The 14027-nt window shown below is 50.0% G+C and overlaps 1 protein-coding gene across 4 annotated transcripts in view; it reads left to right on the top strand.

The window, feature by feature from the left end:
- LOC117365648 (scaffold attachment factor B2-like) overlaps positions 1-14027 on the top strand; it is a 265886-nt gene that overhangs the window by 159903 nt on the left and 91956 nt on the right. For all 4 annotated transcript variants that reach the window (XM_033956261.1, XM_033956262.1, XM_033956259.1 and 1 more), the window contains exon 13: positions 10001-10137. In XM_033956261.1, coding sequence (XP_033812152.1) covers positions 10001-10137 — 137 coding nt within the window. The remainder of the gene's footprint in view (positions 1-10000; positions 10138-14027) is intronic.

The following is a 14027-nucleotide window of genomic DNA, read 5'->3' as shown; positions in this document are numbered from 1 at the left end:
ACGCTGCATGTTCTTTTGGGAAATTGCTAAATAGGCGATGTTACAGTAGTCAAGTAGACTCAGTACGAGGGATTGGACTAGGGTTCTGAATGCCGCTGTATCGAAATAAGCTTTAATGAATCTGAGTTTCCAGAGAGTGAAAAATCCCTTTCTAATCAAGGAGTCCACCTGGTCTCTCATGGTTAGGCACTGATCCAAAGTTACACCTAGTATCTTTATGGTAGGTTGGATAGGGTAATTAAGATTATTGATACATAGTGGTGATTTGGTGTCAAGCGGATGTGGCGAAGCAACGAAGAAAGTTGTCTTTTCTGAATTAAGTTTGAGCCTAAAGGTTGTCATCCAATGCTCCATCACCTTTATGGCTTCTGAAGCTTTAGGAATAGTTTCAGAGATAGAATTAACGAATGGGATGATGATCGTAAAATCATCTGCATAACTAAATAGTTTTATCCCTAACTGGGTTAGCTGCGTGCCTAGTGAGGACATGTAGACGTTGAAGAGCAATGGAGATAGCGTAACAGTTGTTATCCAGGGACAGTAGGCAGCTATTCTCACAATCCACCCACCTCCCCTGGTTGGCTTCTCTGCTAGCTATCTGAACTGAGGAGACTCGCCCTGCGCTGGGCGGGAAGGCACTCGCGCATGCGTGGTATGGCTGTCTCGAAACTTCTGAGTTTCTACGAGGAAGTCTGCTTGCGAGGCTTCCGCATCCGGGCTCCTTCAATGACATCACCCATATGTGAGAATAGCTGCCTACTGTCCCTGGATAACAACTATTACAGTAAGTAACTGTGCTTTCCCTGATGAAACATAACCACATCACGGCAGCATACCTCGATTCACACTGGCTCCCAATGCAAGCAAGAGTGCAATTCATATTCTACTGCCTACTATTAAAGCCATAAATGGAGATAGTCCAGCCTACCTAAACAACCGCATAATCCAAATTACCTAACCTGACACAGGAGAACACACAAACAGTTCACGCATCCCCCAATCAGAGACGTCAAACGAAAAAAAAACTGTACGATGGCCTTCTAGCCACTCAAGCAGCAAATCTAGACTACCAACTCTCCAATTTACTGATAACGATTCCAGACTACAAATCGTTTAGAAAAGAAATAAAAACCATCCAATTCAAGAAATCCTTGAAGACAAACTAACACCTCAATACTCATCTACTCTTCAATTCCTATGGAAATGGCCTGATAACTTCTTTTGTAATCCGCCTTGAACCGCAAGGTATTGGTGGAATAGAAATCACTAATGTAATGTACTTAGATACCAGGACAGTTGGTCCTCTGTGGCGGCTCATCCTGATGTTGCTCCTTTTCTTGCAGGGGGTTCATCATGTCAGATAGCTGGTTATCCGTCCTAACCCTGCCTCAGACATAACATAAAATCAACTTGTAGACCTCTTAACCGTGAGGATCTATGCGGTTTACAAGCCATGGAATCGAGTTTGTCTTTGACCTAAGGGCCACTGCTGGGCACGATGGACCACTGGTCTGACCCAGTAGTAGCAAATCTTATGTTCACAAATGAAACTTTTAGAAATATTAGTTACCAAGGAATCTAGAAAACAAATAAGTCTTAGCCTGGTGCTTTCTAGCTTTATCTAGGCTCCATTTGGCCTTCTTTCAGATGCTTCTCTGTTGGTTTTGATGCTGTAGGCCAGTGTATCTCAAACTGTGTGCCTCCTGAGATCTCGGGTGTGCCATGGTACACTGAGGAGGAGGAGAGACGCCAGCTGACTGCCTACAGGACAAGAGGTATGTCCTGTAGGCCAGTGGTTCCCAACCCTCTCCTGGAGGACCACCAGGCCAGTCGGGTTTTCAGGCTAGCCCTAATGAATATGCAAGAGAGAGATCTTCATATAATGGAGGTTGCCAGGCATGCAAATCTACTCCATGCATATTCATTAGGGCTATCCTGAAAATCCGACTGGCCTGGTGGTCCTCCAGGACAGGGTTGGGAACCACTGCTGTAGGCAATCAGTGGGCGCCAGCATCTATCCGCTGGCCCTCTTCCCTTCTGGCACTCCCCATTGGCATCTTGGGGCCCTCCTGGAAGGCTTTCACACACACGTGGACATCGAGATGTTTTACATATGCATGATGTCATCATGGTGATATCCACGTACTTCCAGGTGCCTCGAGCCATAATTTTCACCTTTAGTGTGCTATGGCTCAAGAAAGTTTGTGGGACACTGCTCTAGGCCATTGTTTATGCTTTTCGTGTTGATTGGGCCTGCCTTTCTACCGACAGGCTCCTTGCCTAAGGACCCGCCTGTTGAAGAAACTGGTCGTACACAGAGTTCTCCTGCATTATTTGGAGGTCACTAATAAATTTTGCCTCTGACCATCTATGTGCTGACTCACTCGATTAAACGGGGTGCTCCCGCTTCTAAGGCCGCGTTTCCAGATGGATCTGTAGGTCTTTTTCGTCAGCCTACATTCTTTCTGGGAAACAGTCACCTGTTTCCGTCTAGGTGCTTTCTATCAGGAGTGTGGCTTCTTTGTAGTCCAAAGCTAGATCTGTTCCTCCTGAGGAGATTTGCAGGGTAGCAACATGTTTCCCCCCCCCCCCCCCCCCCCCCCACATTTCCAAGTTTTAGAGAGTGGATGTTGCTGCAAGGCAGGACTCGATCTTCAGGTCATCAGTCTTAGGGGCCAGCGCAGCAAGCCCACCCTAGCTGTTTGCGGGGACTGTTTTTGTATGTCCCTATTGTCATGAATGTCTCATCTATTGCATTGGGAAAAGAGATTATCCCAGGACAAGCAGGCATGATATTCTCACATGTGGGTGACGTCATCTACGGAGCGCCGATGCTGACAGCTTTTCAAGCAAACTTGATTGAAGATTTAAGTTTGCTCTGCTGCACCACGCATGCGTGCCTTCCTGCTCCACTAGAGGGCGCATCCCCTCCTCGTGGTCTCCAGTTCGTTTTTTTCCGCGAAGCCTAGAAGTCGTGTATTTTTAGGCTCTGCCCCAAGTGCCTTCTAGCACCGTGTGACATCCCGGAGGCTTCCGGGTTTTGTCGTGGACACGTGGGCCGCGGCCGGTTTCTTTTTCTATGTCCCGGCCCTTGACCGGTTTCAAAAAGTGTACCCGGTGCGAGCGGCTTCTCTCCATCACAGACCCGCATCGCCGGTGCATTCTCTGCCTAGGGGCCGATCATCCAACAGATTCCTGCCCCCAGTGCGCTACTTTCCAGAACCGGGCCTTCCGTCGAAGAAAAGCCCGCATGGCAGATCTTTTCGTTGCCGACCAGCCCTCTGCCTCGAGGTCGGCCTCGGCCTCGACCCCGAAGTCCTCGGGCACGCTGAAGTCCTCGGCTCCGGGTAAGTCCCCTCTTCCTTCATCAGGTTCCGCTCCGGCGAAGAAGCCAGCCTCGGGGACGCCGGTGGCACATGGTGGAAGTTCCATACCCACGGCCCCGCCGAAGTCCTCCAAGTCCTCTGGACATGCCCTCGATGCTGTCCGTGCCCGTTTTTCAGGACATGCTCCGGGCGATGATCTTGTCGGAGCTGTCCGCTGCGCTGGCCCACCTGCAACCGGACCCGACCTCGACCTCGCGTGCGCCGGACCAGCCTGAGCCTCGCATCGAGCCCCCTTGGGGCAAGGTGCGCCAATTTCGCCGCATCTCATCCTCTTCGGATTCCTCGCTGAGACGATCGGGGCGCTCTCCCCCCACGGACCGCTGCGGGGCGAAGCGTAGGTCTAAACTGATCGAACCCTCGAGCCGCCGGACCTCGAAGAAGGCCCGAAGCTCACCTATTCCCCGAGGCTGCTCCCCGATGTCCCGTGCGGGACCGCTGAGGGTAGCGGAGTTATCACTCTCCAACCCTCGGATTCTTCTGACTCCCCTTCGATCCGGGGCTCCGGTCCGAGGTTCCAGGCTTTCGCCGAGGGAGTCCGGGTCCAGGTCTCTGACTCGACATCGGTCGGTGCCTCGCACCTCGGCGTCGTCCCCGAGGGTCTCCTCGAGGCGACGCAGGTCCTTGACCCCGGAACACTTTCGCAGTGTATCCTCGGAGCGCGGGTCGGAGCGTGAACCTCGCTACTCGAGGGAAGCTTCCCCGTCCTTTTCAGCCCGGCGGAAGTCTCGCTCACCGTCCCCTCACAGGGCTCCGGGAGCATCCCACCCCTCCTTCACTCGATTTGTCCAGGACATGGGTCACGCTCTGGACTTAGACCTCCAGTCCGACTCGAGGTATTCTAAGGAGTACCTGGCGGAACTGGATATGCCCTCTCCACCTAGAGAGTCCCTTCGCCTGCAACTGAACCCGGTGCTCCGGCAGGCATTTATCAGGAATCTAGAGACTCCCTATATGGTGATGGCTGTCCCCTCCAAAATGGAGTCCAAATACCAGACAGTGCCCTGCCCGGGGTTTGAACACCCACAGCTCTCCCACCAATCGCTGTTGGTGGAATCCTCTTTGAAAAAGGCTCACCCCTCCCGAGTCTCAGCTGCGGTCCCCCCAGGTAGGGAGGGTCGGACCCATGACAAATTCGGCAGGAGACTATACCAGAATTCGATGATGGCCTCAAGGGTGCAAAATTACACCTTCACGTTTACGTCCTACCTGAAACACCTGATTGGACTTTTGGGAGCCTTTGAGACGGACTTGCCGGACTCCCGTCGAGGAGCGTTTGGCCTGCTCCTAGAGGATTTCTCCAACCTACGCCTCCATTTATTCCATGCAGCCTATGATGGCTTCGAGCTTTCCTCCAGGGTGGCAGCCTTTGCTGTGGCCATGAGTCGCCTGGCCTGGTTGCGCCTGGTCGACATGGACCCCAACTTACAGGACCGGTTGGCCAACCTCCCTTGTGTGGGCAAGGAACTTTTTGATGATACCATCGAAGCGGCTACGAAACGCCTCTCTGAGCACGAGCGCTCGTTTGCGTCCCTTGTCCGGCCTAAACCGCCCGCCTCCAGACCGTTCCGGGCCCTTCCACGCCGCTACCCACAAAAATCTACTCCTAGTTTCTTGCGGCCTCCGCCCCGACGCCAACAAGCTCATCCTCGGGCCCTGCCCAAGTCACAGCCACCTGCGGCTGCTAAACCGTCCCCGTCCTTTTGACGGGATACGCGGATGGAGGCTGGCCCCCTCCGCCACAGTTACAGGCCTCCTTCCCATCGGGGGTCGCCTCAGAGCCTTTTACCCTCGTTGGGAACAAATCATGTCGGACGCATGGGTCCTTGGCGTGATCTCATCAGGATACTCTCTCAACTTTCGGGAGATTCCTCCAGACAGCCCTCCAAGTGTGTGCCCTCCAAATCGGGCTCAGTTGTCCCTCCTTCTCTCGGAAGCTCGAGACCTGCTTCGCCTACGGGCAGTGGAGGTGGTCTCCTCCGACCAACGGGGGCAGGGTTTCTACGCCCGTTACTTCCTGGTCCCGAAGAAGACGGGAGACCTGCACCCGATTCTGGACTTGAGACACCTGAACAAATTTCTGGTGCGGGAAAAGTTTTGGATGCTTTCCCTCCCGATTCTTTACCCTCTGATCGACGAGGGCGATTGGCTCTGCTCCCTCGATCTGAAGGAGGCCTACACACATGTTCCAGTGCATCCCGCTTACCGCAGGTTCCTGCGTTTTCAGGTGGGAGACCTTCATTTACAATACCGAGTCCTACCCTTTGGCCTGGCCTCGTCACCTCGGGTCTTCATGAAGTGTCTCGTGGTGGTCACAGCTGCCTTACGCTCTCAGGGTCTTCAGGTATTCCCCTACCTGGACGACTGTTTGATCAAAGCTCCGTCCAGGGAGGGGATTATCTCAGCGACCCGACAGACTATTATTTACCTTCAGGGTCTGGGGTTCGAGGTAAACTTTCCAAAATCCCAACTGCGCCCCTCTCAGTCCTTACAGTTCATCGGGGCCGTGCTGGACACGGTTTGTCTCCGTTCCTTCCTTCCCCCTCCGTGCCTGGAGGCGCTAGTAAGTCTGAGTCGACGGATTTCGCTACTGACCTCGGTATCAGCACGGCAGATGATGACACTTCTGGGCCACTTGGCCTCTACCGTCCACGTCATACCCTTCGCCCGTCTCCATCTGCGGATCCCTCAATGGACACTGGCCTCTCAATGGCGTCAGGACGGGACCCGATCAACCGTCCCGTGACAGTGACTCCTTCCTTGCAACGATCGCTCCGCTGGTGGGCCGACTCTTCAAATCTTTCCAAAGGTTTGTTCTTTCTCACCCCCCCCCCCCCACACACAGCAAGGTACTCACCACGGACTCGTCGAAGTACGCTTGGGGGGTTCATCTGGATGGTCTACGCACACAGGGGATATGGTCAGCAGAGGACCATCGCTGTCACATCAACGTGCTGGAACTTCAGGCCATCTATCTCGCCTCTGTGGCCTTTCAACATCTGCTCCACGACCGGGTGGTTCTCGTCCGTACCGACAACCAGGTGGCAATGTACTATGTAAACAAGCAAGGCGGGGCGGGGTCCTGGTCCCTCTGTCAGGAAGCTCTGCGCCTCTGGAAGTGGGCAGTTTCCAACAACATCTTCCTTCGAGCGGTGTACATACAAGGAGAGCGGAATTGTCTGGTGGACAGACTCAGCCGCCTCCTCCAGCCGCACGAGTGGTCTCTGCATTCTCAGGCCTTGCGACAGGTGTTCGACAGGTGGGGAACTCCTCAGATAGATCTGTTCGCTTCCCCCCTCAATCACAAACTGCCTCACTTCTGTTCCCGGATGTACTCCCCGGACCGTCTCGAGGCCGACGCCTTCCTCCTGGATTGGGAGGGAAGGTTTCTGTACGCGTTTCCGCCTTTTCCTCTGATCCTGCGGACGCTGGTTCATCTCAAATCGGTACGAGCCACTCTGATCTTGATTGCTCCTCGGTGGCCGCGCCAGCCTTGGTTTTCCCTTCTACTTCAACTCGGTGCCAGGGATCCTCTGCTTCAGCCTCTGTTTCCCTCTCTGCTATCTCAGAGTCAGGGTTCGCTGTTACATCCCAATCTTCAGTCTCTTCATCTGACTGCTTGGTTTCTTTCCCCCTGACTTCTCTTCCGGTGTCTCAGTCAGTTAGGGAGATATTGGAGGCTTCGCGGAAGGCCTCAACTAGACTCTGCTATTCTCAGAATTGGACTAGATTTTCGTCCTGGTGCTCCTCATCGGCAGGACCCTATGTCAGTCCCTGTGTCTTCGGTTCTGGACTATTTACTTCATTTGTCTCATTCTGGCCTGAAGACCAATTCCATCCGTGTACATCTTAGTGCGATCGCCGCCTTCCATCAGCCCCTCGATGGCAAGTCTCTCTCCCTTCATCCCTTGGTTTCCCGCTTCATGAAGGGTCTTTTGAATGTTCATCCTCCTCTCAAACCTCCCCCAGTGGTTTGGAATCTTAATGTGGTTCTGGCTCAACTTATGAAACCTCCGTTTGAGCCTCTGGATAAATGTCTTCTTAAATTTCTCACTTGGAAGGTGATCTTCCTGCTTGCCCTCACATCAGCTCGAAGAGTGAGTGAATTGCAGGCTTTGGTGTCGGACCCACCTTTCACTGTTTTCCATCATGACAAGGTGGTTCTCCGCACCCATCCTAAGTTTTTGCCCAAGGTGGTTTCTGATTTTCATCTCAATCAGACCATTGTCTTGCCTGTATTTTTCCCCAAGCCCCACTCTCATCCGGGAGAGGTGGCGCTCCACACTCTTGACTGCAAGAGGGCGTTGGCTTTCTACCTCCAACGCACTCAGTCCCATCGGAAAGTTCCACAATTGTTTCTGTCATTTGACCCCAATCGGTTGGGACACCCAGTTTCCAAGCGCACCTTGTCCAACTGGTTGGCTGCTTGTATTTCCTTTTGCTACGCTCAGGCTGGTCTCACGCTGCACGGTCAAGTTATGGGGCATAAAGTCCGAGCGATGGCAGCTTCGGTAGCTTTCCTCAGGTCCACGCCCATTGAGGAAATCTGCAAGGCTGCCACGTGGTCTTCGGTTCATACTTTCACCTCCCACTACTGTCTGGACAAACTGTCCAGAAGCGATGGCCGGTTTGGCCAATCGGTTTTGCGTAATCTGTTGCTTAAATTGCTAACTTCCCTCCATCCCTTTTTTCATTAGCTTGGAGGTCACCCACATGTGAGAATATCATGCCTGCTTGTCCTGGGATAAAGCACAGTTACTTACCGTAACAGGTGTTATCCAGGGACAGCAGGCATATATTCTCACAACCCACCCGCCTCCCCGAGGTTGGCTTCTTTGCTGGATATGTGAACTGGAGACCACGAGGAGGGGATGTGCCCTCTAGTGGAGCAGGAAGGCACGCATGCGTGGTGCAGCAGAGCAAACTTGAATCTTCAATCAAGTTTGCTTGAAAAGCTGTCCGCATCGGGGCTCCATAGATGACGTCACCCACATGTGAGAATATATACCTGCTGTCCCTGGATAACACCTGTTACGGTAAGTAACTGTGCTTTATGTACTTACTCTGGTAAGCTCTTTTCCAGTATATAGGTGAGACATTCGAGACTCCCCATCCTGGCTTTTCTTCGCCTGTTTACAGTTTGTCTATTTATGCTTCTCCAAGCTGCTTCTTGGAGGCTTCTTGGCTCTTGAAGGCTGGAATTAATTTATTTCTATGTTTATTTTCTTGGGGAATTGTGCTTCGCTCCTTTGGAGCCTGTGTTGGCGGTTAAAGGTACTATTTCATTTCTTTTGGCAGAGCACTTTGTTTAGCCTGTTATTACAGGTGCCTCTACTTCATATAGGTGGGTGCCTCTCGATGCTTGGGTACTGACTGTAGAGGGCGCTAAATCGATCAAGGAAGTACTACAGAGGCAGAATGAAAAATCAGGAGTGGATTCCTTCTGCAGATGCGACTATGGGGAAATAACCCTATTGAATGTCTTTCCTATCTATTGGAAAAGAGCTTACCAGGTTAAGTATATAATCTCGTTTTTTGGGGAGTTTAAGAGCAGTGGCATTTGGTTTGGCTGGTTTAGCTAGCAAACTGTGGGGCGTTTTATGAAATATTCATATTCTTCTAATCATAATATTCTTCTAATCAGTATCCAACAGTGTTTCTTTTTGCCTTCTCCATGTAAGTGGGGAGTTGGGATGTTTTGTCTTCAGCCTAGTGGTTTTTCTGCTTGGCTATTCATTAAGACTAATTGTGTAATAGGAACTGCACAGCACACTTGTACTGTAGCCAGAAGTCAGTGTATGTCTCCTTCTGCTGGCAGAGGTGCATATACCCATCCGTTTCTGTGCCAGTGGAGGGACTAAGAGTAAGTTAACAAGTAAGGATCTAATTTCTCCTTTTCACTTTTGGAGTAAGAGTCAGGTTCTTCCACCTCTAAAATCGCTGGTTTTTAAATTTTGGTGTAGCTGTCCTAGGCCATTTTGGGCATTCAAATCGCTGCCACGGTGGCCATCTTGGATTTCCCAGTTTGAATTTAAAAGCCTAGTTTTCATCAGGATACTTCAGATTCTTGCCCCATTTGTGGTGGATGGTAGTCCGAGGAACGACCATTTTCCACAAGTTGTGCGGCATGTTCTTATGTAAGGAGGGGGCAAGGGTCACTGGTTTAAACCCCTCTTGGCCCTCTTGGGGGTGGGGAGGGGGGTTTTAGTGCCCAGTCTGTCTGAGGAGTTGAATCAAGATTTGAGCTGGGGAGCAGTGTGTGAATTAGCTGAAATAGCCTGCATTTGGCAATCCTGTTCTGACTTGCAAAGGAGACATTGGGGGTGGGGGGCTATATTACACCTTAAGTTTTATTATACTACTAGTACTATATACTCACACTGGATAGGAAGGCACCTACAAATGTCAGGTATGATACTGACATAGATTCAGAAGGCTCCAGAGCACCAAGTAGCATCTGTTCTGGGCTCTTGTTAGATGACTTCACACATGTGGTTGTGTCCTGCTGTTCTTGGAGAACCTTGCTATAGTCTTAGTTTTAGCATTCTAGTTTATTTTTGGTATTGCGCGCTGAAAAAACTGACTTTTTGTTGTGCTTGGAATTTACTTTCTTACAGAGCTCCAAAAGCCAGGAACGTAAGTCAGACAGCAAAGAAAAACGTGACATTTTGTCATTTGATAAAATCAAAGAGCAAAGGGAACGCGAACGACAGAGGCAGAGAGAACGAGAAATCCGAGAAATGGAAAGGAGGAGGTGAGCAAGTCTTTGCTGTTATGAATTGTGCTGTGGTGAATTGTGCTGCGGGATTGTTCAGAAGAAACATGCTTCATAGTATGGAAAAAGCCCCCTTCCTTCAGTAATTTCCAGACAATTCTTGAATGTCAACATGTGATTTTTCAGGGTATCCATCTTTTTCCTAGTTTTGAAGCCTCTTAAGTTTTAATCAAAAATATGCTTGCTGGGGGATTTTTATTTTTGGCCTGATTTCTTTCTGCTTGGGCTTTCAGCTCAGTCAGAATGAGCCCTTTGTAAACTATCTGGGGTATGGAGTTCACCTTTGCTAAATTTCCTCATTCATATCACTGGAGCAGTTAAACTATGGTACTTTTTTTGTCAATTTATTTACTTTAACAGGGCCTTTTGTTAACATGTAGGGAAAAAATACAGGCACACTGCATAGAGCAGACACTTTGAGGAAGCCTTTAAAGGCTCTTTGAAAGTGATCATGAACATTTATTCTTGTCTTTTGTTGCAAGATAGTAGCCCACTTCATCCCAACCTTAAGATACTGGGTCTCATGTATGGAAACTGAGGCATTTGTGCACATTCCCATTTTTCCAGAAGGGCAGGTTATTTATTTTTGCCTCTAGGAAACACTCAACCATGCTTCAGAATGTCCAGGAATCAAAAGCCAATCAGTTGCCTACTTTGTACTCCATATTTCAGTCAGTCTTCAAGACTTCATTGCAGCCCCACACTTCAGCAGTATTTGCTTACCATGATTCAGTGGGAGGCCAATGTCTCGATACATATCCTCTTACCCTGTTTCTTGTATAACCTGATGAATGCTAAACCTCCCTTGTGAAAATCAGCTCTTCCAGGGCGGGTAACCCTCATTCTTGTGCAGTTCAAGGAGGGTCCATTTAAACCCTTGGACTGGAGTTCCTCAATTTTCTAACATAACAGATACTGTTTTCTTATATCCATTACTTCAGCATGGGTTTCATTGAACTGCTGAAAGAGGGGGGAGGGGTGCATATCCTGCTTGCCTGTACTGGGGTGGCAGAATTTCACAAAAGGAAGTTAAGTACAAATTGCACCTTCTTTAGCAACTCTCCAGTCTGGCTCAGTTCACTGATAGGTAATAGCTCATCATGACCAGCAGGTGGAGATTGAGTCAAAACCTTTTGGCTGTAATACAAGTAGCTATGCTTACCCTAATATATTCAGTGTGTTCTCAATCTCCAAGTAGGTGTGAGTAAGCTTTTGCCAGTCTTCCCAGGGTTAGTGTAAACCTGTTGGAAGTTGTTTAGTGGTCTTGTCCCTGTCTGGTGCCGGACTGATCTTAGGGGGGACCATTTCGGGTCCATCTGACCTTGAAGATGTCGCACTCGGTTTAGAGAGCCAGTGGAGTCTGTTCTGAGAGAAAAAAAAAATCCTTAGGCAGTGTCGGTCTGAAGGGAAGCCTTCAATTGACTGCAATTGATTTTTATTTTTAACTGGCACTCAAATAGCTAGGTCGTGTGTTCTTGAACAATAACCTCTGGAAGCTTCACCCTTGGTCTTGCATCTATTCCAGCATTGACTGCAGAACTTACAAATAAAACCGTCCTCTCTCGGGACACTCCCCTCCCAGCTCAGTTTGTTTCTGCAGCCTTGCTGAGAACTTCTAGTTTCCTCTGCTTGTGATTATTATTATTTTTTTTTCTCCTCAGTTCCTAGCCTTTTATTTTGTTTTGTGCCTTGGGTATTGCTCAAGTGCTGCGGATTCACTATGGGGGAGATTGCAGTCTTTTCCTTAAAGATTGTTTGCTTCTAGGGCTGCCCTGTTAGCAGAACCTGCAGTAAGTCCTCAAGACAGCTTGCAGATCAGATCGGGTCTCCAGATCGGGAGCCATCTCACCCTGGGTTCATCTTCTAAGAGGTAGAGCGCAGGCTGCTGCGGTTCTGTGGAGGTTTGCCGGGATCTGAACTGGACTGCGTATCTTCCCTAAATCCACTGAGGGTTCCTGGTTCTTGTGATCATAGGTGACAAGGAAGGCGAGGCGGTCAGAAGACCTGAAAATTCAGTTTATTAGCTTCTGAGGGTACTGATCTCCCTTTGCTTGTGCTGTGTGTTACTGGCAGCCAATGAAATGTATTGCAGCATGTCTATGATGTCTGTGTGCCTCTGAGTTTGGTGATTTTGGGGGTGCTGAAATCAGGGTTTTGGATGGTTTTTCTACATGCCCTGGCCCCTCCCCACTGTAAAATCATCATTTTTCACAGTTCCCTGCATTTTTCCTGGGCCGTTTTAAGGCACCTGTGGCGGCCATTTTGGATTTTCATTAACATTTTTAAAAGTGTATTTTTTGGACTTAGAAACTTTGTTTTTGCAACAGGATGGCATGGAGTCATGCCGTAAATATGGCAGATGGCTGATAGATTTGCAGCTATGCATCAAGTGTGCCGCGGCCCGCGAGGGATGTGAACCTTGCGTGAATCCCACACTACCCTCCTCTGGAGAGGTCCTACCTTTCTCCGGTTCCACCGGAGGCGCAATTGCAGCATCTGGGATGCCAAATTTAGGTGCAGATGGCGCTTCTGTGAAACGCAAACGCAGTTACGGGGAAAAATCTCATAAATTTTCTAAGCATTCAAAGTCTGAGTCCTGCAGAGTGGCTCTTGCCATCAGTGATTTTTTTCTGTTTCTATGCCTTTGCTGTCGCATGTTTCCTCAGTAGACTCTGCAGACGTGGAAAACTTAGCGGAGCTTGAGAATACCCAGGATAGTGGGTTCTGAGACCTGGGGGATACCTAGGCAGTACCTAGGCTCTTTAAGTCTAGCCTCCTGCCTGACCTTATTTCGGAGTCGCTGCGAACACTGAAACTTAAGAACATAAGCAATGCCTCTGCTGGGTCAGACCAGAGGTCCATCGTGCCCAGCAGTCCGCTCACGCGGCGGCCCATCAGGTCCAGGACCTGTATATTAATCCTCTATCTATACCCTTCTATCCCCTTTTCCTTCAGGAAATTATCTAATCCCTTCTTGAACCCCAATACCGTACTCTGACCTATCACACCCTCTGGAAGCGCATTCCAGGCGTCCACCACCCTTTGGGTGAAGAACTTCCTCGCATTAGTTCTGAATCTGTCCCCTCCTAATTTTTCTGATCCCATGAGGGCAAGGGCAGGCCTGAGTCAACATAAAGTAAAACCGGGACACCTCGCTCCACCCTGCATTGTTTTCGGTGAAAGTAAACCCGGATATACTGCTCCACCCCGTGTTGCTTTTCACGAAGGTAAAACCCGGATGTCCCATTCTGCCCCGCGTTGCTTTTTGCGAAGGTAAAACCTGGATGTCCCGGTCCGCCCCGTGTTGCTTTTCACGAAGGTAAAACCCGGATGTCCCATTCTGCCCCGCGTTGCTTTTTGCGAAGGTAAAACCTGGATGTCCCGGTCCGCCCCGTGTTGTTTTTGGTGAAGGTAAAACCCGGATGTCCCAAACAGACCAAACAGTTCAGGCCGAATGTTCAGTCATGAGCTCTAAGCCCCCGCTATCTGCTCCATTTTTGGACAATGCGGATTTGGTGGGAATGTTTTTGGAGGTCTGAGAGTCCCTGGAGAGTCCCCTGAAGTGTGCTAGGGCCATAGCGAAGTTATATCTTATGGCATTGGAATTCACCAAGCACTTAGTCCCGGGCTCAGGGGTTTCTCCAGGTCCTGGGATCAATGGTGGCTTCCCTGGACATGGTTCAGTGGGCCAAAGTTCACATGCGCCCGCTTCAGCATGCTCTGCTTCAGCAGTGGTCGCCCCAGGTGCACAATCTGGACTTGCCTATTCCTCTTCCAGGGTTAGTTCGTTGCAGTCTCTGTTGATGACTAGAGTCTTCCAATCTGGTGCAAGGAATGAGTCTAGATCAGCTCCAGTGGACAGTAAGGGG

Source organism: Geotrypetes seraphini, chromosome 8, assembly GCF_902459505.1.
Source record: "Geotrypetes seraphini chromosome 8, aGeoSer1.1, whole genome shotgun sequence".
NCBI lineage: Eukaryota > Metazoa > Chordata > Amphibia > Gymnophiona > Dermophiidae > Geotrypetes > Geotrypetes seraphini.
This window is presented reverse-complemented; position numbering and strand designations above follow the sequence as displayed.